Source organism: Lepisma saccharinum, chromosome 13 (assembly GCF_977018435.1).
Source record: "Lepisma saccharinum chromosome 13, izLepSacc3.1, whole genome shotgun sequence".
Lineage (NCBI taxonomy): Eukaryota > Metazoa > Arthropoda > Insecta > Zygentoma > Lepismatidae > Lepisma > Lepisma saccharinum.
This window is the reverse complement of record NC_139241.1, coordinates 47,719,227-47,744,661: the sequence shown is the minus strand read 5'-3', so window position 1 is coordinate 47,744,661 and position 25,435 is coordinate 47,719,227. Positions and strand designations below refer to the sequence as shown.

The window sequence follows — 25,435 nt, the reverse complement described above, 5'->3', positions numbered from 1 at the left end:
TTTCATAGATAAAGAGGAATACTATTACGAAGGTTGTTCTGAGATTTCGGAAAGAGATTAATCAATAATTTATATGTATTTATTGGGGATCAGTGGTCAATATGAGGCAATATTTTTTTCCTGCACTTATATGGTCATACTTTGGTACATGTTGCCTGCATCTGTTGACATCTGATACTGGCAATGTTGCTAACCCTGAGTATATACTACTAAAATGTCATTTTTCCCCCACTTTGCTCATAAAATTGCTATTACTAATTCAAATAAGGGCTTTACTAGACCCCCTCCCCCGTTGATCACAAACCACAGATTAGGATGTCATTATTCACAATCCTGTCATAATTTCTTTTCCATTTTTCTGCCAAGAAATTGGCATTCTGGGGATAAATGTTCACCCTTACTAGAGCCACTAATTAATTTCTACAGGATGTACCGGAAATGATAGCACAAAAAGGAAATGGTGAAAAGTATGTGATAGTAGAAGCAAACAAGTCTCAGTAAACATTGGTTTTTCAAACTAACTGTTTGCGAGACAATTGCAAATGCATGATTCTGATGCACCCTGACTTGATTGTTTGTACACATTGTACGCTTGTCTCCTTGTGCACTCTGATGTTTCTTTGTTTAAAATTGAACACTGCCGAACATGCAACATACTGTACAGTACAATAGTCCTTGGTAATAAAAGCAACAGTAATGTCTAGCAAAGTGAACGTTTTAATTCTGCTATTGGTTACTAAGTAGGACTATGGCACCTCACACGTGAATGACATACAATGTGATGTGTACAAACAATCGTCAGTGGCGGATCGTAACCAAACATTCGAAATTATCTTGTGGTTTGTTTGCAACCCCATGTATACCGAGACTTTTTGCTTCTCCTATTGTGTACTTTTCACCTTTTCAGTTTGTACTATCACTTCTGGTACACCCTGTATAATTTCATGTGTGGAGTAAACTTGTAATGAAAGGTATTTAAACATCTCTCTTCCCAGTTTTCATGTTAAAAGCAATCAAAGTTAGGGTTGCGCAACTTTTGAAACACACTGTAGTAGAATACAATGTTCCAGTTGTATTGAACACTTAACGTAGCCATTACCTTCCAGGAAATTCTCCAGAGCAACAGTCCATTTCTCGGAAGGACCAGTAACGTTTAAAATAACCTAGGCTGCTCTTAGAACCTTTTTTTGTTTTAATGAAATCTTGTATATGTGCCTGCATTTTAAGTGACTTGGCAATGCTAATCACTGCGGAACATTTTCACAATTATGTTATTGTGAACTGGTAATATGATGAAAACCAGCATAATACAGGATTCACAAGTATTGTATTTCTTATTCAGCATTTTTCTTTTTTTGTCTTGTAATTCATTTAGGTGCCTGTTGTGTTGTGTTTTGAACTATGTAATCAGGTTGTTTGCTGAACACTTTTTCTTAAAATGAAAAGTATGTATTCTTGTAAACACTTTTGTAGACTTTTTTTTATACATTGTGCTGTGTGGAAGAGAGATTTTAGTGTTGTTACATAAGTAATAGCAAAAACTGCAACTGTGTGCTTTACTTGCTTTTAAAAAGTGCAAGGCAAACAATTTGAGAAGACTTGTGTGTTCACTCTTCAGATTGCCTGAAGAAAATTAATTTCTCTTTTGCAAAGCAAAGTTGCAGATCTTCAAAGCAGACTTTTCACAGTGTGACAAAGGTGACAATACATTTTGTTATGGTAGCCACATCAGGAAAGTGCACGTAAAGTTGCTAGAAGAAAATTTGACATTTTTAGACTGATTTTTAATGTTATTGTAACTAAAAGTGTACATATATGCAGGAAATTTGACCAATAAGTAGAAATGTATTGAGTTGCCACTTCTATAGGGTAGTTCTGTTGTCTTCCGTCACAATTGCAGATAGGGACATGCCTTCGAAAAACAACTACATTGGTTGTTCGAGCAACACTTCTCGCTTCCAACACAAATATCTGGGTGTCAGAAGCAATAGTGTTCTCATTTGCACTATTCATCAGTTACGCCACCGCTTCCAGTGCTCATGCATCTCTCCTTGGTATGTGGCATGTATATTTAAACACAATAGCACTAGGTGTTGGTACAAGCTACTATACTTTTCCCGTATTTAAGTCTTCTGCTTGTACAACCAGCAACTGTAACTGATGGTGCCTTCCTGTACGACAGTGCTGGTTTTATTTCATGATCCAAATGGTGAACTGGTCACCAAATCTAGTTGTATCTCTGGTGAAAGAGTCAGGGGCCTTTGCATGTTATGGCTTTTCCCATACTGACGCTATTTGGCTTTCAGACTTTTTAAGTGAACATAGAGAAAGCAAATAGAAATTAGCTGCAGAATTATGCCTAATGCCGAATACTGTTCATAGTACAAAATACAAGAGTAATATTTTGAGAAGCTGCCGTCTGAATGTGTTGGGACCATATTTCTTGTGTTCAGAAGTGTCAGCTTTTGCCTGTCCATCATTGTTACTTCTTATCAATCTGCAGATGCATTGTACTGACCAGGAATTCATTGAATTCTGGTAATTGTTCATGCCAGGAATTTTGTTTCTCTATAATGATTGTTCATTATAGTTTCTTATCTACAAATTCACTAACAAATATTGTACACATAGGTGTACTTACTCCTGACACCCCCTCCCCTGTTTTCCATGTCCCTGGTGACAGCATTACCATTGATTCAAACCAACACCCCCAAGACTATGCACTCTGTTACAGAGGCTGGCTTAATCTTTTGTGCCACCAAAAAAAGTGTATGTAAGTTAGTTTTAAGTCCACTTTATGCCAGTCAGGGCTAGGAATAGATAATTTAAAGTGGGACATGACCACTGTGCAATGTGCCTTCATCAGAAATCTATCCTGGGACCCCTTGATAGCATGGCAATATTCACTATACTGCAGACAGAGGACCAGTCATTCATGTCACATGTAAATTAGTAATGAGCCTGTGGAACTGAAAGTACAGTAAAGAAGTTGGAAACATTTTTTTAGTCTCAACAGATTTATCGAAGTCCTCTACTTAATTCATCTATAGATGCTAATAAATGCAATGAATTAGGATGGGAAGGGGGTGAACATGGTGTCAAGTGTGCAGACGACTTGTGTGCAGTTCGTAACAGCCCATATTTTTCTGGGCAAAAATGCCAATTACCTGTGTAATAATAATATCAAATATTATCTTTGAGCACATTTGCAAAATATCGTGGAGTTTCAAATCTTCTGTAAATGCTGTTTCATTAAGCTAAGTGTCAAGACATATTAATGTCATCATGAAAAGAGAAAACCATTCTTGAAATAAGAAAATAAATTATTTATGCCATGTTAAGGAAACGAAAAAATAACCAGCAGGTTATTGTTCAAGAAGGGATCAAATTTCTAATGGGTTGATTTCAGATTTTGATTCCTGTACACAATTAGTAAATACTGTATGTGCACTGTCCTGATTATACTACCGGCATATATATAAATATATCTTATGTCTTAACCACTTACTAAAGACAATAATTTTACACTATGAAGCATGTTTTGAAACACAATGTACATTTTTTTTGTAACAACATATGTTAGTAACTTTGTAAAGTTAGTTGCCAATTTGTGGTGTGCATTTCAAAAAAATATATATATATGTAACATGTTGCATTCTTGAAGAAAATATTTATTAAGCAATTTTATCAACTGAAGAAAATGTATGAAGATTTCCACATTTTATTCCAATGACCAATGACATATGAATCAATTTGTTTTACGTACTTGTTGGAAATAAAAGTTTCAAGGTGCTATTGTTATGTAGAAAAACTTCAGGTGATTTTTTTTTAAAAAAACTTTTTTAAAAGGAGCAAATTATTTATTAAAAAATATGTATGAATTTCACCTGTTCCAGTTTCAAGGCACTGTTGATTCATGCACTTTTTGAAAGTAATCTATTTTGTCTATGGATGGAAATTATTGCATGAGTCTATTGTTTATCAATAAAATAATGTATTATTATGGTTGTATTTCATTTCCCTGTATACTATAGTAAACAAACAAGTTTCTAGAATTTTTTTCACAAAGAAACGCCAGTCTAATGAAAAATAAATAGTTTAATATTAAAAGTACCAATGTGTGTGCAATTGTCTCTGTGATACTTTTCATTACTTTTCTATTTGTGGTGTTCAGTGGCTTGAATTGTTACTTATTGGTTTTCAGAGTGACAGAGTGGTCAGGCAAAAATACATTAAAGCTCCCTGAGTACATGGACCAGGTGACGGGAAGTTATTCATTACAATTTCTCAGAAACAAGTATGGCATGGTGACAACAAAAAGCAATGAACAAGATAAAAAAATGGTATGCTTAGGAACAAAACTTTCCTTTTTAAGCATTTAAAATATAAATTTGTGTGAAAGAAAATGCACTGTTCCATATGAATTAAAAAGGAGATCACTGTTCAACAATTAGTGCATATAGATAGAATTTGTATATTATAATTGCATATACAAGGGTAAATCAAATAAGTAAAGGCAATTTTCACATAACATCTTTATTTCCACACAAGAAGAAGAACTACACATACCAATTTTTCCACATATGTCCCCTGCACGGCAATGCACTTTTGGTATTGTGCAATCAGGTTCTGTATCCCATCCACGAAGAAGGTTTTTGGTTTGTCACGAAGCCACATCTGTACCGCCTGCTGGACCTCGTCATCTGACCTGAACCGACGACCACACAGTGCCTCCTTCAAAGACCTTGTGCTTTAAAGCGTTCCACCCACTCATACACCTTTTGTTGAGTCATGGTGCTTGCTCCATACTGCTCTAACAGCTGAAGGTGGATGTCTGACTGTTTGACTCCCTCTGACCACAGAAAACGCACTACGGCACGCTGTTCCTCGATGGTGCATTCGTGGAGTGGTGCGTCCATACGTGTGACCTTTTTGCTCCACGTCACTCCAAGTATACACGTGGTGACGTTAAACACACCCAGTCTTCGTTTTTTCCTGCGAAAACACGAAATTGCCTTTAGGTTTTGATATACCCTTGTATTTCCTATAATAGTTCAGATTCTTCCTTTAAGGCCGTACTAAAGGCAATTTTGTGGTAATTTTTCGATAACAGATGGCAACACCGTTTGCCATGGCAACAGAGGGCCATGTTGCCAGATCTAACTAACTAACTAACTCCCTAGGCTTCTTAAACCCGAAGGTCCATGGCTGCAGCAACACAGGCCTTCCATCTTTCCCTATCTTGAGCAAGTTCTATATACTCTTTTCCATCCCTACCGATTTCCCTTAGGTCCATCTCAACGTTGTCCCTCCATCTTCGTCTTGGCCTTCCTACAGGTCTCTTACCATCAGGTTTCCCAACAAGAATCCTGTAAACTCCTCTTTCCTCCCATTCGTGCCACATGACCTGCCCACCTAAGTCTTCTTGATTTAATTATTCTAATAATATCTGGACATGAATACAAATTATGTAGTTCTAAATTATGTAACCTTCTCCACTCACCTGTCTCCTCATCCATTTTAGGTCCAAAGATTTTCCTAAGGATCTTATTTTCAAATACTCTCAATTTATGTTCCTCTTTCAATGTAAGGGACCAAGTTTCACATCCATATAATACTACAGGCAAAATTACTGTTTTGTATATTTTAACTTTTAGTTTCTTAAATACTAAACGAGAAGACAAAAGTTTATGAAGAGAGAAGTAACATGCATTTCCTGAATTAAGCCTACTTTTTATTTCCTCTTTAATATAATTTTAATTTGTTAATATTACTCCTAAGTATTTGAATTTGGAAACTGGTTCAAACGAGTTGTTATCAATAATTAGATTTTGATTATTACCTAACACTTGGTTTCGGCCTGTAAGCATATATTTAGTTTTCTCTTTGTTAACTTCCAAACCTCTCTCTTTAGCAGTTTTGAAAAATATTTTAGCATTATTCTTAATTGTATTCACATCATCCCCCAGTAAGTCAACATCATCTGCATATGCTAACAACTGAGTCACACCATTTAATTTTAGTCCTTCTTTAGTTTTTTACCTTCCTAACAGCATATTCTAAGGCAAAATTAAAGAGCAATGGAGATAATGCATCTCCTTGTTTTAACCCATCATGAATTGTAAATTTATCAGACATATTAATACCCACACAAATTTTACTTTCTGTTTCACTGGTGCATATTTTTATCATACTAACAAGCTTCTTAGGTATTCCAAACTCTACTAATATATTATATAATTTATCTCTTTTGACCGAATTATATGCTTTTTTTGAAATCAATGAATAGCTGATGGACATTTTGATTATATTCCCACTTTTTTTTCAAGTGTCTGTCTGATGTGAAAAATTTGATCTGTAGTTGATCTGTTACGTTTAAATCCACATTGATAATCACCAATAATTTCATTAGCATATGGGGTTAGTCTTCTTAAAAGAATGTTAGATAATATTTTATATGTTGTTGAGAGTAGAGAAATTCCACGGTAATTATTGCAGTTCATTTTATCACCTTTTTTAAACACAGGAACAATTATGGATTCTTTCCACTGTTGAGGGATTTCTTCTTTATTCCATATTAAACAAATTAATTTATGAATTTGACATATTAATGAATTTCCACCATATTTAATTAACTCAGCTGGTATTAAATCAATGCAAGGTGCTTTGTTATTCTTTAGCCTTTAATAGCATCCTTAACTTCAGTCAAGTTAGGTTCTGGAACTAAAGGTTCTGCTGTGTGGACTTCATTTACTTCTGATTTATCTCCTACATGGACATTTAAAAGGTCATTAAAGTAGTTCTTCCATATATTTAGAATATCGCTTGGGTCAGCTAGAAAATCACCGTCTTTATCTTTTATCAAGTTTACTTTAGGTTGCCACCCCTTTCTAAACTCATTTACACCTTTATATAAATCTGTGATATTTTCATTTTTGCTGTTTATTTCAATTTCGTTAATTTTGCTTTTCAAGTAATCTCTTTTTTTACTTCTAAACGTGCGGTTAACTTCTCGCTTTATTCTATTATAATTGTTTAGATTTGTATCATCAGAGTTATTTAACCACCTAAGTCTAGCCTGATTTCTTATTTCTATTAGATTATGACATTCATTATCAAACCATGGCTTCCTTTTTCTCGGTTTATGGTATCCTATACTTTCTTTAGCTGCTGATTCTATTGCATTACGTATGTGCTACCAATTCTTATGTACGTCTGTTTCATTTATATTGTCATCATCATTTAAATCCTCCAAAACATCAAATCTATTTGACAGTTTAATTTGATAATCTTTCTTAATTCTTTCATCAGTAAACTTTCCTGTATCAAATTTTAGAACTTTTAGATTTTGTTGCTTATGATTTATCACTGAGAGTCTTTCTCTTAATTTAGCAATTACTAAATAATGGTCACTGGCACAGTCAGCACTTCTATGTGTACGAACGTCAATTATACTAATATGCCTTCTCTTATCAATGAGAATATGATCTATCTGATTATGAGTTTTACCATCTGGAGAAGACCAGTTATATTTATGGATATCTTTATGTTTAAAAGTGGTACTTTTCACAATTAAATTCTTTGAGGTTGCAAAAGTAATCAATCTTATACCATTATCATTACTTAATTCATGAAGACTTTCTTTACCAATCGTGGGTTTAAATGTCTCCTCTTTGCCAATTTGTGCATTACAGTCACCTAACAGAATTTTCATATCATACTGAGAAAATTTATCAAAGACCTGTTCTAACTCTGTATAAAAATCATCTTTAGTATTATCATCTTTATCTTCTGTTGGTGCATGTATGTTTATTAAAATAATTTTACACCACCTACCCTGTAAAACTGCATATGATATCCTATCATTAATAAATTCTACTGTTTTAAGAGCCGAGATAATTCTATTATTTATGAAAAAGCCTGTTCCAAAATTATGATTTTCAGTACCACCATAAAAAAAAGTATAATTTTTAGTTTTACAATTCCCTTCTCCCAGCCACCTAACTTCCTGGACAGCTACTACATCTAATTTATACTTAACTATCTCATTAACTGTACACTGAAATGCCCCAGGCCGGTAAAGGCTCAGAACATTCCAGGTGCCTAATTTAATATCCTTATTCCTAACGTAGATCTTATCCTTAGTCCAGGGACCTCCCAAAGTAGTCCCCACCCGGAGATCCGAACGGGGGACTATTTTACCTCCGGAATATTTTACCTTGGGAACATCCATGGCCTTATATTGCTGTTTCTTGACATTTTTTTTTTTACAGTGCAGAGTTGTCAGCTCTACGCCTAACCCCCAATATGAATGGAGGAACTACTACACAAGACAAACACAAACACATTAGACAGCACAATTACTACACAAGACGAACACAAACACATTAGACCATGTTGCCAGACCTACGCATTATAATCCAAGTATCTACATACAGATTGGTCAATAAACGATAATGAAGGAACATTTACTGTCAATAAATGATATCACGTTTGCATTGTTATTTCTTAAGTTAAGAGAACTGAAACGATGAATATTGGAAGAAAACAATGTGCTAAATATTTGATTGCAGTCGTTTAAATACATCCTAAACAGAAGAGTTATTTTTTTCACCATTGTAAAATGACATTGGAATGTTAAATATATGTATGCAACATAACAACTTTTGGAGTTGATGAAGTTACAGTAATTTGCAACATACATTGAATTTGCAATTGATGCGTCAAAGTAAATATTTGAGATTTTCCTGACAGTGTTGCCTCTATTTGTTCGAAAGCAAATGTAAAGAACATATTCAATTATTCATTCTCACGAAATTTTCCAACAAGCAATTATGGAAAAGACTGAACAAAATGCAATGGATTACATAAAAAATAATAGTGAAATGCCTCTAATGATTATACATGTGAAGATGGCAATATTTGTGGCACATAAAAACGAAGAACGTAACTGTACCAAAATACAGCCTCCTCAAATATTGCGTTAGTCAATTGTAGTCAATGCATGAATCCATGTACGAAGTCAATTTGTACTGCATTATTGCTTGAAAACAGAACAAAACAGATTGCGAGGTTTTAGTACCATCTGTGTAAATAGGTTGTACCTTATAGTGGGTACCAAAAGTACGTACTCACACAATTTCTCAGATATACTTATCAGGCAGGCATGTATATTTACTGCGGCATATTGCTGACTTACAGTAGCATCGTCTTTACAGTTTCCAAGTTACAGAGTCCATTGGTGTTGTTTAGTAACGTCATAACGATGTGGCATTGGCAAGTGTTTTATAAAACAGCAATGGTTTTACGCAAAAGGTTGAAAAATATCTTCTATATGTGAACAAACAACTGATAAAATAAGATTTCCCAGCTTTCCCAGTCTGGATTTCAATTCTGGTTGGAATTTAAAGGCGATAAATCTGGTGCACAATGAATATTGGATCATAACGGCAATATCATTAAATTTGTTTCAACATGATTACATTTTGCCCCATGAAAGCCATAGTTTCGAGGAAATTTGACGTTCTGCCCTAATTGGGTCCTTTAAAAAATATACTATGGAATTACATTTGAATAACTACGTTTAGACTACAGTATAAAAAATTAATTATCAAAATACATGTGAGATTATTAAATGGCATAAATCATAAATAGGTGTAAAATTATTTAAATATGGCCCAAAAATTAATAATTAATTTCAACTCTTTCTAAGATACCTGAAATCAAGAATAAATCAGAATGTTTTAAGGAACGTAAAAAATATTTAGCAATATTTTAACCTAAAAAAAATAAAGCCTAACATGATAGTCTTGTCCATTACAATTTTAACTAACTAAAGATCCACATACTCTGTACATACATAACTTCTTACAGCACAGCACTACCAAAATTATATATTTTATTTATGATACTCAAAGTTTTAGTAATTGAAAAGCCTATTTTACATTTTTCTCTTATCTTGTATAGCCTTTAACACATGATCAAGTTCTCTAAGGGGCATACCCCTTACTGCTCGTGAATCCACCAGTTCAGGTAGCACTGACTCGTAATAGAAATTGTAGAGTTTGGGATAAAGATTTTCCCAAAATAGCTTATCCCGAAGAATTCTTATTGTCTGGGTATCGTTCGGGGACCATACAAACAAATCACACCAGTTTCCGTCTGTTATTTCCAACTGTCCTTGTATTTGATAATAATAGCGGTGTTGTTTTCTAAGGTACAACTTGCCGTTTTCGTTTAACCTGATATTGCTACTTCTAGCAATGTCAACAAGTCTTATACATTCTCGGGCATTGTATGGACATTTTATCTCCAATAATCCGTCACTGTTCACCAAACCATCTGGACTACTACATAAAAATGGGTGCATTTTATGTACAAATAATCCACATTGCTGCACATTATAATTTGGGTGGAAACTTGCATATTGCCTACGAGGTTCTGGTTCATTATCCCTTCCATAAACTAGTGAAAGGGCACAGCTGCTGTTTTCATGGAGATTCGTTATTCTTTTTACCAAACAAGAAGTACGTGTTATTTGTCTTCGTGAAGCAACGTCTTTGAACAAAGAAGATGGTATTCTTTTACTTCTTTCTTCACGCCATCTCTCGCTATTGGCTTGGCCACGTGTTAGTACTTCAAGCTCATCTGCCGTTGATACACTCAATCGTTTTACATATCTTTCAGCTAGATCGTCAAATATTTCTTTTGAAATATCTGGAACTCTTGGGTTAGTTTCATAATGATTATCGCCGCCAGCAGGAATTTGTTTACTAAACTTGCGTTGTTCTGAAACTTGACCAAATTGTGTTCTACGGCATTTTCTTTTCTCGCTGCGTTGTTCCCGCCTCCTAATAAATGACGTTACAGAAGGAGGAGGACTGACACCTGAGAGTTCTCTGTGTACAGCATCATGCCACCCTTGGCCTCGAGTTTGGTATGCCAATGCAGCTACACAAGCTCTACGTTTAATACTTCCAGCTCTAGAAAAATCCACCCTTTTACCTCCTACAGCTTTCGCAAACTGACTCTGTAGCTTTCGGCCGGATTGTTGGTAGCATTCCACAATAATGTATTTGCAATGGATATTATCGTCCTGTCAAATTGTTGCTCAACTGCTCCTAAAACACCACTCTCTTTCATTTGAATGTAACAGTCACCATCAGGATCAAATTCCTTTCTCTTGCAAAATTCCCCACACTTTTGATGAAGGCCAAACACATGACTAATGACATTCCTCAATTGTTTTCTGAAATTCTGAAGTCTAGTCTCCGTAATTTCTTTCATGTTCTTTATTGCACTGGATTTAATCACTGCCCGAACTCCAACAGCAAGTCGTGATAATCGTTTTTTCAAAGATTTCCTCGATTTGACACCTAAAGGGCCTGGAAAACGTTTGCTAGCAGAAGAAATTTTTTCCTGAGCACGACTAAATCTTCTGAAAGCATGATTGGCACATTCAATTTTTGGTATACGCGAACCATACGATACACATTCACACACTTTGATCATCGTGCTTGCATCACCGTCACCAATCAGTCTTGTGCAGCGCAAGCGGTGTGCTTCTTCAATATAATTTAGGCCATCCGCAATGATGTCTGCTTCCATGGCAGTAGATGGCCCTTGACAGTTTTTAAAACATATGTGAATTCTTGGTTTAATTTTTTATTCATCAATAGCGCAACATGTCAGACACACTTTATTTCTCACGCCAACAAACAGCAAGGACTGTTTCGGCTCCAATAATAACTGCCTGAAATAGAAAATCTAATTCATAATTAGCAAATCGTCAACAACAAATTTCAATAACTGCCTTTTTACATCAATTTTATGACATAGACAAAATTCTAAAGCACAACCATTAATTTGGTCAGTGAGATGAAATGCCCTTGGTAATTTTCTAGCAGTTGTGATGTTTGCGTGTACATGTGTTTTTGGATGGGTGAATATGTAAGTTGTTAGGTGAATGTAAACTACTCAACTAGTAACTTATCTACATTAAAATTTATCATCATCCTCGATATTAGTGCCCCTTTATGGCCAATTGCTTTACGTTTTGGCTGAAGTTTTTCTATTCTATCTCTGGTACGCATTCTTTCTCTTTCTCCACTCCCCTCTTTCTCAGTGTTTGAAACTCCTCCGGAATCTGCTGTATTCTGAGAATAAGAATTATTACACTGGACAGTGCAACTTTAGACATTCTCTGCACTGTAGTTATCACAAATAAAGCTAGTTATTTGTTACATTCTTTTTTTACGAATATAAGTTGCTGTAACCCTACAGAATAAGTTAAATATTTTCTTCTTCAGAAAAGCAAATTGCATTTTAGGCAGCTTACATCCCATTTTGCAGACGCCACTTTTTGAATGATCCAATAGTGTATAGAACATTGGCAGATCTTGTGAATCAGATATGAATTCTAGTCAGGAGGAAGGAATGATGTTTATATTTCTATAATTGTTCCTCTTCACTTTCATCAGTGGCAGCGAATATGAGGGACTGGCGAGGGGAGGCAATCCTCCCCTACTTCTCGCCAGTTTTTGGTCTTGCACTACAGTATCTTAGTCCCGCACCGTCGCCGTGCAGACTTAGGCATCATGATTTAGGCTCCAGCTACGGGACGTGCACAGGTTCGAGTCTCCTGGGGGAAGCGTAACAACTTTTCTCCTGAGATTTTGTCCAGTGTATGGGAAATTGGAGAGCTACGAATGAGTGGCGTCATGGAAACCTACGACAACCACTGGGAGTATGTCATGCTGACCACACGTCATCCCGTAACTGGTTGGATGAACTCCAACCTCGGCAGGTGGGAGTGAGGCTGGCAGTCGGTAGGTAGGCCCTTGCCATCACGGGGTTATTATTATTATTATTATTATAGTATCTTAATGCTAAATATTGTCTACCAACAGAAAGTAAACTGTCCTTGCCCCCCTTCCCACAGTTTTGGTATCAAATCGCCTCTATTGCTTTCATGACTTATTTATCTTCTCATATCATCGCGAATAGTGTAAGGAAGAGATAGAATATGGATGTGAAGTAACGAAAATACAACAAAGAGACCAAGTAAAGACTAATATCAACAGTTACTGTGTGAGTTTCACAAGTTTTCTATTTCATTTTTTCACTACAAAGAACACAAGCATCTACTTCTCACCATTAGGTTTATCCACCTGATTTGGATATGTACTGCACTTGCACAATGAGGATAAATGATCAACTCAAAATCACTAAACGAGCTAGACTAATGCTTCAGTAGTTTGATTTTGAGTTTACTTTATGCACAAAAAAAGGCTAATCGGGACTAGACCTACAGTTCCAAGTGGAATTCGAACCACTATGTTCCTCCACCGGGTACCGAACCTGGCACCCCTTGATTACAATGCGATGACGTTAACACTACGGCATCGAGAAGGCACTGGAGACCAATCGATTAACAAAATTGCTATTGAAACTATTAGTTTAGATACTACCGGTAGAGCTGCTGTGGTCTAGTCGATGGAGCATCTTTACTGTCACGCGGAAGACCCTGGTTCGAATCCGGGGGTGGGTCATCGAAGTTGAAATTTTTCCGGCCGTTTTCTCCGCATAAAGCAACTCGGGGGCTCACCCTAGCTCAAAGGCCCTACCTCCACACCCCCATTTTCTTTCAAGGCAAGGTGCAATGCTCAGTGGATAGCTTTACCTTGTATATTTACCATATCTTCACTTACCACTCCTGACGATGCATTGTACCCATGACCGTAGCTTCTTTTGCACCAGCCGCCATCAACAATAGCTGTAATGGTATGGATGTTTTCTGAATTGATGTCACCTCCGTTTTCTGCTAACTACTTCTCTTCGGTAATTGCTTCATTGAATGCTTCATTTGTACACTTCTTTAATATGTCACCCAGAGATTTATCATGATGAATAAATGTTGGTTGGCTCATATTTAATATTCATGGACGAGAATTTCTCTTTTTCAAGAGACTATGAACTGCCAGCTGATAGGGCTCCTAGAACGGTGACCATGTTTATAGAAATTGGATTATCCCCTGAAATGCTTGTAATTGTATGCCTATGAGAACATTCACTTTTGTTACATTCATAGAAGCACTTACTCTCCAGTCCATTCTGTGATGTTTTAACTAAAATCATCGAGCCCCCCAAATTGCATTTATACGAATGCACCTCCAGTAATCGTGCCTGTTTAATTACGTGACCCATGTCACATAGTATGGTAAAATTGTCTCCATAATGCATTCCCTTTTTAAGTCTCTCAAATGTGGTTGTGAGTGGCGATAATGAACTTGAAGGACTATCTTCACATGTATCACTTTTACATGCATTGAGTGGAGGTGTTTCTTGTAGTTCGCGTAGATATGTAAGAGGACAATGTAGTCCGTCTCACAGGCGAAGCATTTGGTGTAGAGGGTACACATTCTGACGTCGAAGATGAATTATCACTATCATTCACATCCGAGTCCAAAACTGCGGTGTGCTCCTCATTGTTGTGCGATAAGGGTGCATTTGGATTCTCTACTGCATACCTGCGAAAGAAAGGCATGATTGACATCAGGTATATGACTTCAGATATACAACACAAGACAAATTAATGCTCACATGATTCTTTAAGAAACATAAGAAAAGCAAATAAATGCCAAAAATGAATTGTGAATTTTACATTATTATGAGTAGCTATAAAAATAAGAGCAGCGTGTAATTGTGACGAAGCTCGACATTATCAAATCGGAGCTATTGGCACAAGTATGTTGTCACAAACATCTGATGAGCAAACAATGTCTGAAAGAGGTAAAGCCATAGACAACTTTGCGTTTAATTTATTGGCATATTTGGAGAATATGCTATGAAATATCAAGTTTATATGATTGATTTGCTTTATTTTACTTCGCCTTTTGTGCCACATTTGGCTAATTTGCGAATATGGGGATGAATGATGATATTGATGAATGGCCACTCACAAACAACCATGCCGAGGCCTGGATTCGAATCCGGAACCAGCGTCGTAGCGCGATGTGCTAACCACTCTGCCACGAGGGCCGGATCAAGTTTATATGTCCGTACCCTCTGCATAATGTGTGTGCGTGTATGTGTTGTTTTTTTTCGCATATTAATTTGTAACATATTAGCTTCATTGATTGATTGATTTGGCGTTTTAAGTCCACTTGATGCACAGTAAGGCTAATCGGGACTGGGCCTACAGTTCAATGTGGGATCCGAACCACTATGTGCCTCCACCAGGTATCGAACCCGGGACTCCTTGATTACAAGGCGACGATGCTACCTCTGCGACATCGGGGAGGCCGGAACATATTAGCTATATGATTAATTTGGGATATTTAAAATTATTGTTGTAATTTTCTCTCTTCATGAAAAGCCTACAATTTGGAGCATATTCGAAACATTAAATACATGTAGCCTAACCTTTCTATAGTTGAAATATGCTGTGAAATGCTTAGACTTTAGAAGGATAGCCTGGATACGTAAATGTTCATAGTTTTGCTATCCTACAGTTTAGCATATATATAAAAAAATAAAATGAAAAATAAATGATTTAGGTTCACAAAATGAGAAAAATGTAAATTGGAAGGTACGTCATTTAGGGTTATTTCACATCCTCCCTCATGTATACAATATGTGTTTATGTAACAGTTACTAGACCAATAACATATAATTTTTGCATTTTGGGAGAGAAATGTATCATCCTCACAGCTATTTATTATTTGTATTGATCTTCAGACCTTGTTTAGTGAATCATTGCAATGTGATTCAGACAATTATATCTCATATATCAATAAATCTTTTCAGTTTGGAACATAACAATTATGAATTGTACGAGTTATACAAAACAAATACAACTACATTTGTAACGTGATCGTGCCTCTTTTTCTTGACTACTGTTGTAGTATGCATTTTGTTTAACACAAAACATTTTTTCTTCACAAAGGAAGAAAACATTTGTACATGAGAGAGATATATTTATTGTAAACTCTATCCTGTCTACTGTTGAATTGCCCTTGCACATAACGCAGAACGCTTCAAATCTGTGTACTGTTTTGCACAGTATCAGCCATGTAAGCTATTGACATCAAAGTTTCTTGGTTTCAGTCGAATTTTACAAATTTATTTACGTTTAATATATAATGTATTACCGTTAGGAGGAAATGGGCCATGATTAGTTGAAAGTTATGAGAGGAGGTCGGAGTTAAAAGCGTTACAGGAATACTGTTTTTGTGCTAATTCGAAGCTCAAAGTAAACTGTAACATGTAGTTCGTTGTGGAGAAGTTACTCAATCTGACCAGTGTTAACCTAACCAGCTTATTTTAGCCAAATCTATCGCAATGTAATAGTGGATCATGAGCAACCTAACCAATGAATGTTAACTTGTTCAAAGAATTACTATATCACATTGTATGGACAAAACAATAATCGATTTATTATTAGTCACAAATAATGGAACTCCAGTATTCAAGATTGTGCAAGGGCAAAGTGAATTCGTTAAGTGACTGGCTACTAAGAGTTTGCAAGGAGATATCCGTGTACCTCAATTGTCCTTGACCTCACGTTCTATTTGTACGAAATAAGCGAACAGAAATCGTATGAATTGTGAATTTCAAAACTTCACTCACAAGGAAAACTGAAAACGTTTTTTCTTGTGTATGTATCTTTTACATGTCGCATGCAGACAATACGTTCATTTTGATTGAAAAAAAATGTGTAAAGAAACATAATAACAAATATGTATACTGTGTGAGAAATGTCCATCTGTATTATGCATACTGAATTTGTAGCACACTTGATATCTGTAACAGATACAAGCAAGCAATTAAATAAATTAGATATAAACAAGACTTACCTTTTAGTTATTTCTTGCTTTTCACGTTCACGACGTATTCTTTGGGCCCATGCTTTTCTAGAGCAAAATGGGTGTCTTTTACTTCCATATTTGTGTCTCACTTTCCCCATTTTCCACACACGATCAATCAAACAAGACAATCAACATATTGTAATAACATATGGAATGTAAACTTGGCAACAGCTTTTGATATAAATATCTTCAGGATGAAACACCACTTCAAAAATGATTAATATAAGGACCAGTTTATGGATGCACAAACTGAGTTTATATTTACACACAGTGCTCCTAATACTTGAAACAAGAACTTGTGAAGACCGTTTTGTAAAAATCATTCTTAATAGACTGGCAACTTTAAAAAAAAAATGCACCGGTATTGACAAAACTACCACTTCAGCACCATCTGTATGTAGCAGTTTGAACATGACGGAGACCTTATATTTTCTGTTATTTACTTAAATCCCTTCAATCCTAACAAAATTATAAGGTTCACATGTTTTCTAGTGGATAAAACAATCTTTTATGTTGGAAAATTTCTTCCTTACCGAATCTATATTAGTTGTACGGTTATCCTTAGACATTTGGGTCTATGCTTTAACATGGCTTTAGAACCCTCTTAATCAAAATGTACATATAAGGGTGGTGCAGCTGATTGGCTTATTTTTGCTACGATGGCATCAGCTGTCATATCATTGTCGTCATGTTGGGGACTGATCATGTGTGCTCCCCTCTAGATGTGAAGAGAATGTTCTCCCAGAATGCTAGTTACAAGTTAGGGATGGCCACAAAATTTGGATAATGGATATCCAGATTTCAAATTATTCAATACCCGTTTCAAGTGCAACAGATCATCCAGATAGTATAGATATCTGGGTAATCTGAATATACGGATAGTACAGTTTTGATGAAGGATTTGTAGAAAATTTGTAGAAATTCGAAAATTATGAATAAAAGAATATGTGGATAGTCCATAAAATGGATAGACGATAAAACTGTCTGGATAATGCATTCATTCTAATATCTGGATAATCCATTTTTCCGGATTTGGCTGTCCCTATTACAAGCATCTACTTGCATGTTTATTGAATGCATGAAGGAAGGAAATAGACAATTTGGAGCAAAAGTGATAATCATATTGTCACTACCATATGAAGTGAACTAGCGTGGGAGTAAATTGGGGCCTAGCTTTGGGGGGGAATTGATCTTTGGGTTTAAATTTTGGGGGGGAATTGATCTTTGGGCTTAAATTTTGGGGTGGGCTGGAGGACAACCCCCCCCCCCTCTAGGGGACACCACTTTACGTAGGTACCTTCAGTACCGGGCAGGGGAGATTGTGTACTGCAAGGAAATTGGGGGCTATGCTGCTGAAAGTATAAACTCATGGCAGGGTCACCCAAGGTGGACAGGCCCTGGTGGAGCAGCCTGACGAAGTGTGTCCTACATCAAAAGGGGTGGACCAGGCTGATGTGAAAGCAACTGGTCTAGGGGACAGAAACCCCAAAATCAAATGACCTGGCCCCCCAGGTTGAACATAGGGCTAACCCCGTCTACCTGTAAAAAAATAATTGTTATGGAACCAAATGAAAATAGCCGGATGGATACACAACAACATAGACCTGAACAATGGAGAAAGGATAGAGAATTAAGGATGGCAACATGGAATGTATTGAGCTTGTATCAAACTGGGGCCCTCATAAGAATGAAAGAACAACTGAGAAAGTATAGGATCAGTGTCGCTGCTCTACAGGAGATAAGGTGGAAGGGCGTAAACATTATGAATTCTGGAAGCCACATAATATTTTATAGTGGAGGCAATAGCAACACCTTCGGGACAGGTTTTGCAGTGGATAAAGAAATTATGCATGCAGTTATTGAATTTAAGGCCATCAATGAGAGAGACTGCACCTTGAGACTAAGAGTTAAACTCTTTACTATTATACTGCTCTCTGCTCACGCACCTACAGAGGAAGCTGAGGAAGAAGTAAATGATCAGTTTTATGAAGAACTGGAGAGAACATATGACCAAGTGCTGAAGCATGATATGAAGTTGGTGATGGGGGATCTAAACACCAAAATCGGAAAAGAAGATGCTTTCAGACCAACAATTGGACCACATAGCCTACATAATGAAAGTAATGACAATGGGTGAAGACTAATAATAATAAACTTTGCTACCAGTAAGAGAATGACCACCAGTAACACTTACTACCTCCAAAGAGACTGATGGTACTATGCAAAACCAGATTGACCACGTTCCCATTGACATGGATCGGATATAATAGATGTGAGGAGTTGTAGAGGGGCAGATGTAGACTTGGATCATTTTCTAATCAGAGTCCAATATCGTCAGAGAATTTCAATGATGAAACTGAGGATCCGAGAGAAACAAGTAAAATTCAACATACAAAAACCTAAAGAGAACAAAGAATGTGCCAAACAATTTCAAGATAAAATACAGGAAAAATTTGAACTAAATATTGAAGACGAACAAGAATTGGTGGAAAATTGATGGAGGAGAATTAAACCAACTATCACTGAGGCAGCTGAAGAGACAGTGGGATATGAGCAACCTGTCAAATCCTATGAATGGTATGATGATGAATGTAAAAGATTGATTAAAGATCATAATTCAGCAAGAATTATCATGATTCAGAGGAAAAGAAGGACCAGTATAACTGAGTATAAGAATAAGAGAAGAGAGGCAAAAAGAGAAATAAGGAAAAAGAAGAGAGAATATGAAAAGATAAAGATGGGAGAAATGTCAGAAAATAGAGAGAGAAGGAAAATGTATGCTAGAATAAGATGAGAGAGAGAAGCGGATATCAACCAAGAACAATGTATCGTAAGAATTATTTATTTATTCAAAGTTTCAGATACAGCACTTTTAAGGCCATTTTACACTGAAAACTCTTAACAAATAACAAGAACAAGTCAAGATGGTTTAAGGTAAAAACAAGAAAAGTTAAATATAAACATAAGGCATAAACAAGGAAACAAACAAAGATTTACATATTCATTTTTAGGGAAGATCGGAAAATGCTTTCAGGAGCAAAAATGTCTATGTTTGTGGGTAGTTTATTGTAGAACTGGGGCAGCCTGTGGAATAGAGCGTGCTGTATAAGGGAAAGCCTAGCGGTGGAGGTGTGGAACAATTCAGTGTTTCGGGTGGATCGAGAGGGAACTCTGAAGTTGAATTCTGTAAGAAGAAATTCAGATCTTAATTTCCCATTCATGATTTTATAGAAAAATTTCATATCGCCCATATCGCGTCGGGTCTGCAGTAACTGAATGTTCAAAGTGGTCAGGATGTCAGGTTTCTGAAGATGCCGCAAAGAAGGAATTCTATGACGAACAATGGCGGTAAAGAAGCTGAGGACAGAATCCATGCTAGAAAGATTTGTATTGGAAGCCATGGCCCAGACTGGAGAACAGTATTCAAGAATCGGAGAAATGAATGACTTGAAAAACAGGCTAAGAGAAGTTGGAGTATCAATTTCAGTGAATCTGTAGAGGAGGCCTAAGAGGCGCATTGCACTTTTAGTTGTAGCTGCGATGTGTTCCTTAAAGTTCAGTTTTTCATCTATGATAACACCTAGATCTTTTTGGGTCACAACTGTAGTAATATAATTGTTTTCAAGCACATAATGATAAAGTATTTTGTTATTTTTTAAAGAGACTGTGAGGGAGGAACATTTCTGTGGGTTAAGTTGTAGATTCCACTGCTTACACCATGTGACAAGTTCGGAAAGAGCATTCTGGAGAATCACAGCATCTTGCGTGGTTGAGATTTCTTTGAAAAGTTTACAGTCGTCAGCAAACATGAGTATCTTGACAGGAAGTGAGGAAAGTCTTTGAGGGAGATCGTCCATGTATAGGATGAACAAGAGAGGGCCTAAGACGCTCCCTTGTGGCACCCCAGACAAGACAGGAAGAAAATCAGAAGAGGCACCTGAAAGGGTGACACGCTGTGTCCGTGAGTGTAGATAATCCTGGATTAAGGAGAGAAATTTGCCATGTATGTTAAATCTAGTTCGTAATTTGTGAATAAGAAGAGTATGGTTTATTTTGTCAAAGGCTTTTGAAATATCCAAGTATATCACATCTAGCTGGGAATTTTTGGAAATAGCCCTAGTGGAATGTGAAAGGAGAACTGAAAGATTAGTCAAGCAAGAGCTACCTGGAAGAAACCCGTGTTGGGCAGTACTGATATGCAGAGATGTAAATCTGAATAATCTGTCCTTAATGATTTTTTCACAGATTATAGACAGAGGTAACAGGAGTGATATTGGTCTGTAAGATGTAGCACTATTTTTGTCTCCAGATTTGTGAATGGGTACAACGTTGGCTTTCTTGAACATCTGAGGAAACACGCCTTCAGAGAAGCACCTATTTAGCAAGAGAGAGAGAGGATGAGCCAAGAAATCGGCAGTGTTACAGAGGAAAATCATGGGAATTTCATCTGGTTCTAAAGAGCGGTGTATGGGTAATGAGGCAAGGAGAGATTTAACTTCATGAGAAGAGGTATTGATAGTGGAGAGAGAGTGTGAACAGACAGACTGCACGTCAGGGAGTGGGTTGGTTGAAGCATTCGAGGTGAAGTTTTCGTGAAAGAAACTGTTGAATAAGTGCACTCTTTTATCTCCACAGGCTGATTCCGATTTGTACTTGATTTCCATGGGGACGCTTGGTTGCTGCTTTCTTGAATTTAACAAAGTAAAGAATTTCTTTGGATTGGTAAGGCACTGTGCTGTTACATTGTCTACGTAGTCCTTATATTTTTTCTTAAGTAAATATTTGGAGTGACGTCTAATACTACAGAAGGTTTGGTGTGTATGCACATTGGGGCATTGTTTCCACAGGTTCCAGGCTTCTTTTTTGTTTTTTAACACCAGGAGAACTTCATTGTCAAACCACACCGGATATTTTGTCGATTTCGGTTTCCTGGTCGGCACGAAATCATCAATCACGGCGTGCAGTACGTCCACAAACATCTCCACTGATTTGTTGACGTCATCATCCTGCACCAGACACCAGGGGTAGAAATGAAGAGCTCGGCGAATGTTCTCCCAGGGTGCATTCTGCCACAGGCGATAAGGCTGCTTTTGCGGTCGAGACTTTCTCTTCTCCACGGGGGTCAGGTACACAAGGACATCTATTAGCGAGTCGTGGTCCGATTGTAAAATGTTTCTTTCCGGGGTTATTTCTGGATCAGGCAGGGTAGCCAGGACGTAATCTAAGTTGCTATCACCGCGTGTCTTATGCATGTTAAATTGCTTCAAACCAATGCCATTGACGAATGTGTCTATGAACCATTTATCAGACGGGCAGTTTGGAGTACCAGACGGGGGGTGTTCCAATCGATGGAAAGGTTAAAGTCACCAAAAAGCATTACGTCACCACACATTAAGGCTAGAATGGAGAACTAATTGGAGACGAAGAAGGAATATTGGAAAGATGACTGAAAACTTCAATGAACTGCTGAATAGACCACAAGGAAAAATAGAATAGATGGAAAACATATATGGTCCAGAAGTACTTGTTTCAGAACCAAGTAGAATGGAAGTTGAAGAGGCCATTAATAGCCTTAAAAATAATAAAGTGCCAGGGAAAGATCATATTCAATCAGAATCAATAAAACAGGGTGGACATATATTAAGAGAAAAAATATACAACCTCATAGTGCAAGTATGGAAAGAGGAAGTAATGCCATCAGATTGGAATGTAGCGGTAATATGTCTGATCCACAAGAAAGGAGATGAAATGGAATGCAGGTACTTGCAAGAAGACTGGAACCCTTTGCAGAGGAGATCATAGGAGATTATCAATGTGGCTTTCTTCAGAACAGATCCACTACAGATAATATCTTCACAATCCGATGCCTATTGGAGAAGTGTTATGAGTTCAATATTAATGTACATCAACTTTTCATAGATTACATATGAGTCATTCCATGCCAAATCAACACAGCCTTTGACCTGACCATCTCCGATTTTCATGAAATTTGGGGAGTTGAAACTATGCATGGAACTTAGTAAGTATAAAAATTTTTAGTTTCGTGCATCTTGTAATTGTTAAATTATTCAAGGTCAAAGTTAGCATAAATTGCCCTTTTTGAGCCCGCTTAGCTATACCAAATCTGCTGTAAATCCGCCACTATTTTGCCTAGGAAGCTCAAATAAAGCTTATTGTACAGGGAATTGAACAAGCTTTCCAGTGATATATAACAAGACTACCTTTGGATAAAAATATAATTTTGTCACGTGACCTTGACTTTTGACCTTGAATATATCAAAACATGGCATCACCGAAAATCGTGAAAAAAATATATTTGGTCCCTCATACCATACTCTAAAACATACCAAAAAATCATTCTGGGACTGCAATGGAATCAGAAGATACAAAATAATATGTGTAACTATGTGACTGATAAAAGTCCCATTACATGAACTATGAAGAGTCAAATGTCCCTTAACACCCCCTACAAAATGTGAAGGAGTTATCCTGGGTATAATTGGTCATAAAAGAAATAGGTTAGGCACAGGGAGATCCCTAGCCGTGTGTGTCAAACGCAGATCCGGCATATTGTTGACCGCCATATTGAATTCAACGCAAAAATTTCAAAGGAAAGGGGGTGATGTGATATATCAAATGAGGCTAGAATTTCACAAGAAATGAAGTGACGAAGGATTTTCCAACGTATCTTACGCCAGCAAAAAGTTATACACATATCTTTCACTTACGATATATGCACATTATAATGTTGTCAATGTTCCTGTGAGCACACTCGCATAGAACATTTTGCAATGTTGCATGTGCAACAACATTGCAAGCAGCAACTATGCCTTCTCTCAGATGGTCAATATCAGGGACTTTTAGTGCATGCACCATTCTCTTCAAATGTTTCTGAAGGTAAAAGTCCTCCTAAGATGTTAGATCTGGGGAATGTGCAGGCCTTTTAAAAGATCCCCATGTGCCCATCAATCTACCTAGAAAATTACCATGAAGAAATTGCAAAAATGTCCACATAGTGTGGTCACAAACTGTCCTACTTCAAAACTCTCGAAAAGTGCCATATCCCGTAAGCAAGGGTGAAAAAACCTGTTCACTTAACAAATCCAAGAAGACCTCACCATTTAAGGTTCCGTTGTTGAATATGGACCAACCATTTTCGTTCGCCATACCTTATACCACATAATTAGCTTACCAGCAACAACCATTCGACTGAGCAAATCACAGGTATTGCATATTATTTTTATTAACTTCACCGTGAACATAAAAATTTGCCTCGTCACTGAAGAATTTTTCATTCCAAAGGAAGTGTCACGTAATTGTTTGAGATACTTTTCCCAATATTCTTCACTATTCAACTATTTGGTGAATGTAGCTGATTAAAATCATATGCAATGGTGCGTATACTTCTTTCTCTCCCAAGATGTCAGCGTGATCTCGATGAGTTCCTAACACGTTAGGAGCATTCCAATGCTTTGTTTTTAACACCTCGAAAAGGAGAAAATGGTTACAAGCATGCAGTAATAATTTTTTGCTGGCTAAAGATACGTTGGGAAAACCTTCGTCACTTGATTTCTCGTGAAATTCTAGCCTGATTTGATATATCACATCACCCCCTTTCCTTTGAAATTTTTGCGTTGAATTCAATATGGCGGTCAACAATATGCCGGATCTGCGTTTGACACACACGGCTAGGGATCTCCCTGTGCCTAACCTATTTCTTTTATGACCATTTATACCCAGGATAACTCCTTCACATTTTGTAGGGGGTGTTAAGGGACATTTGACTCTTCATAGTTCATGTAATGGGGCTTTTATCAGTCACATAGTTACACATATTATTTTGTATCTTCTGATTCCATTGCAGTCCCAGAATGATTTTTTGGTATGTTTTAGAGTATGGTATGAGGGACCAAATATTTTTTTTCACGATTTTTGGTGATGCCATGTTTTGAGATATTCAAGGTCAAAAGTCAAGGTCACGTGACAAAATTATATTTTTATCCAAAGGTAGTCTTGTTATATATCACTGGAAAGCTTGTTCAATTCCCTGTACAATAAGCTTTATTTGAGCTTCCTAGGCAAAATAGTGGCGGATTTACAGCAGATTTAGTATAGCTAAGCGGGCTCAAAAAGGGCAATTTATGCTAACTTTGACCTTGAATAATTTAACAATTACAAGACGCACGAGACTAAAAGTTTTCATAGTTACTAAGTTCTATGCATAGTTTCAACTCCCCAAATTTCATGAAAATCGGAGATGGTCAGGTTAAAAATTGCACAAATCTGTGTTGGTTGGTTTCTCATATATAGAAATCAACTGTATATCATTATGGTAAGTTTCGGAATACCAAAGAAACTTTTGAAGCTAGTAAAAATGAACACTTTCTCAAACAAAAAGTAAAGTTAAAATCCATGCTAATCTATCACAAGATTTTAGTGTTCATAAGGGGCTGAGTCAAGGGGATATATTTTTGACAATCTTATTCAATATAAGCCTGGAACATGTAATCCGACATATGGAAATAAACCCCGGAGGCACATTACTGAATAGAACGCTTAGCATAGTC

At 36.7% G+C, this 25,435-nt stretch overlaps 1 protein-coding gene across 8 annotated transcripts in view; it reads left to right on the top strand.

The window, feature by feature from the left end:
• Liprin-beta (liprin-beta 1) overlaps nucleotides 1-4,017 on the top strand; it is a 124,834-nt gene extending 120,817 nt beyond the window's left edge. For 6 of the 8 annotated variants that reach the window (XR_014442881.1, XM_083134115.1, XM_083134114.1 and 3 more), the window contains one exon: nucleotides 1,107-4,017. Coding sequence is in view for 6 of the 8 variants with exons in the window: in XM_083134115.1 (XP_082990241.1) it covers nucleotides 1,107-1,157 (51 nt within the window). In the remaining 2 variants the exon portion in view is untranslated. The remainder of the gene's footprint in view (nucleotides 1-1,106) is intronic. The other 2 variants (XM_083134118.1, XM_083134119.1) reach the window with 2 other exon arrangements.
• The last annotated feature ends 21,418 nt before the right edge of the window (nucleotides 4,018-25,435 follow it).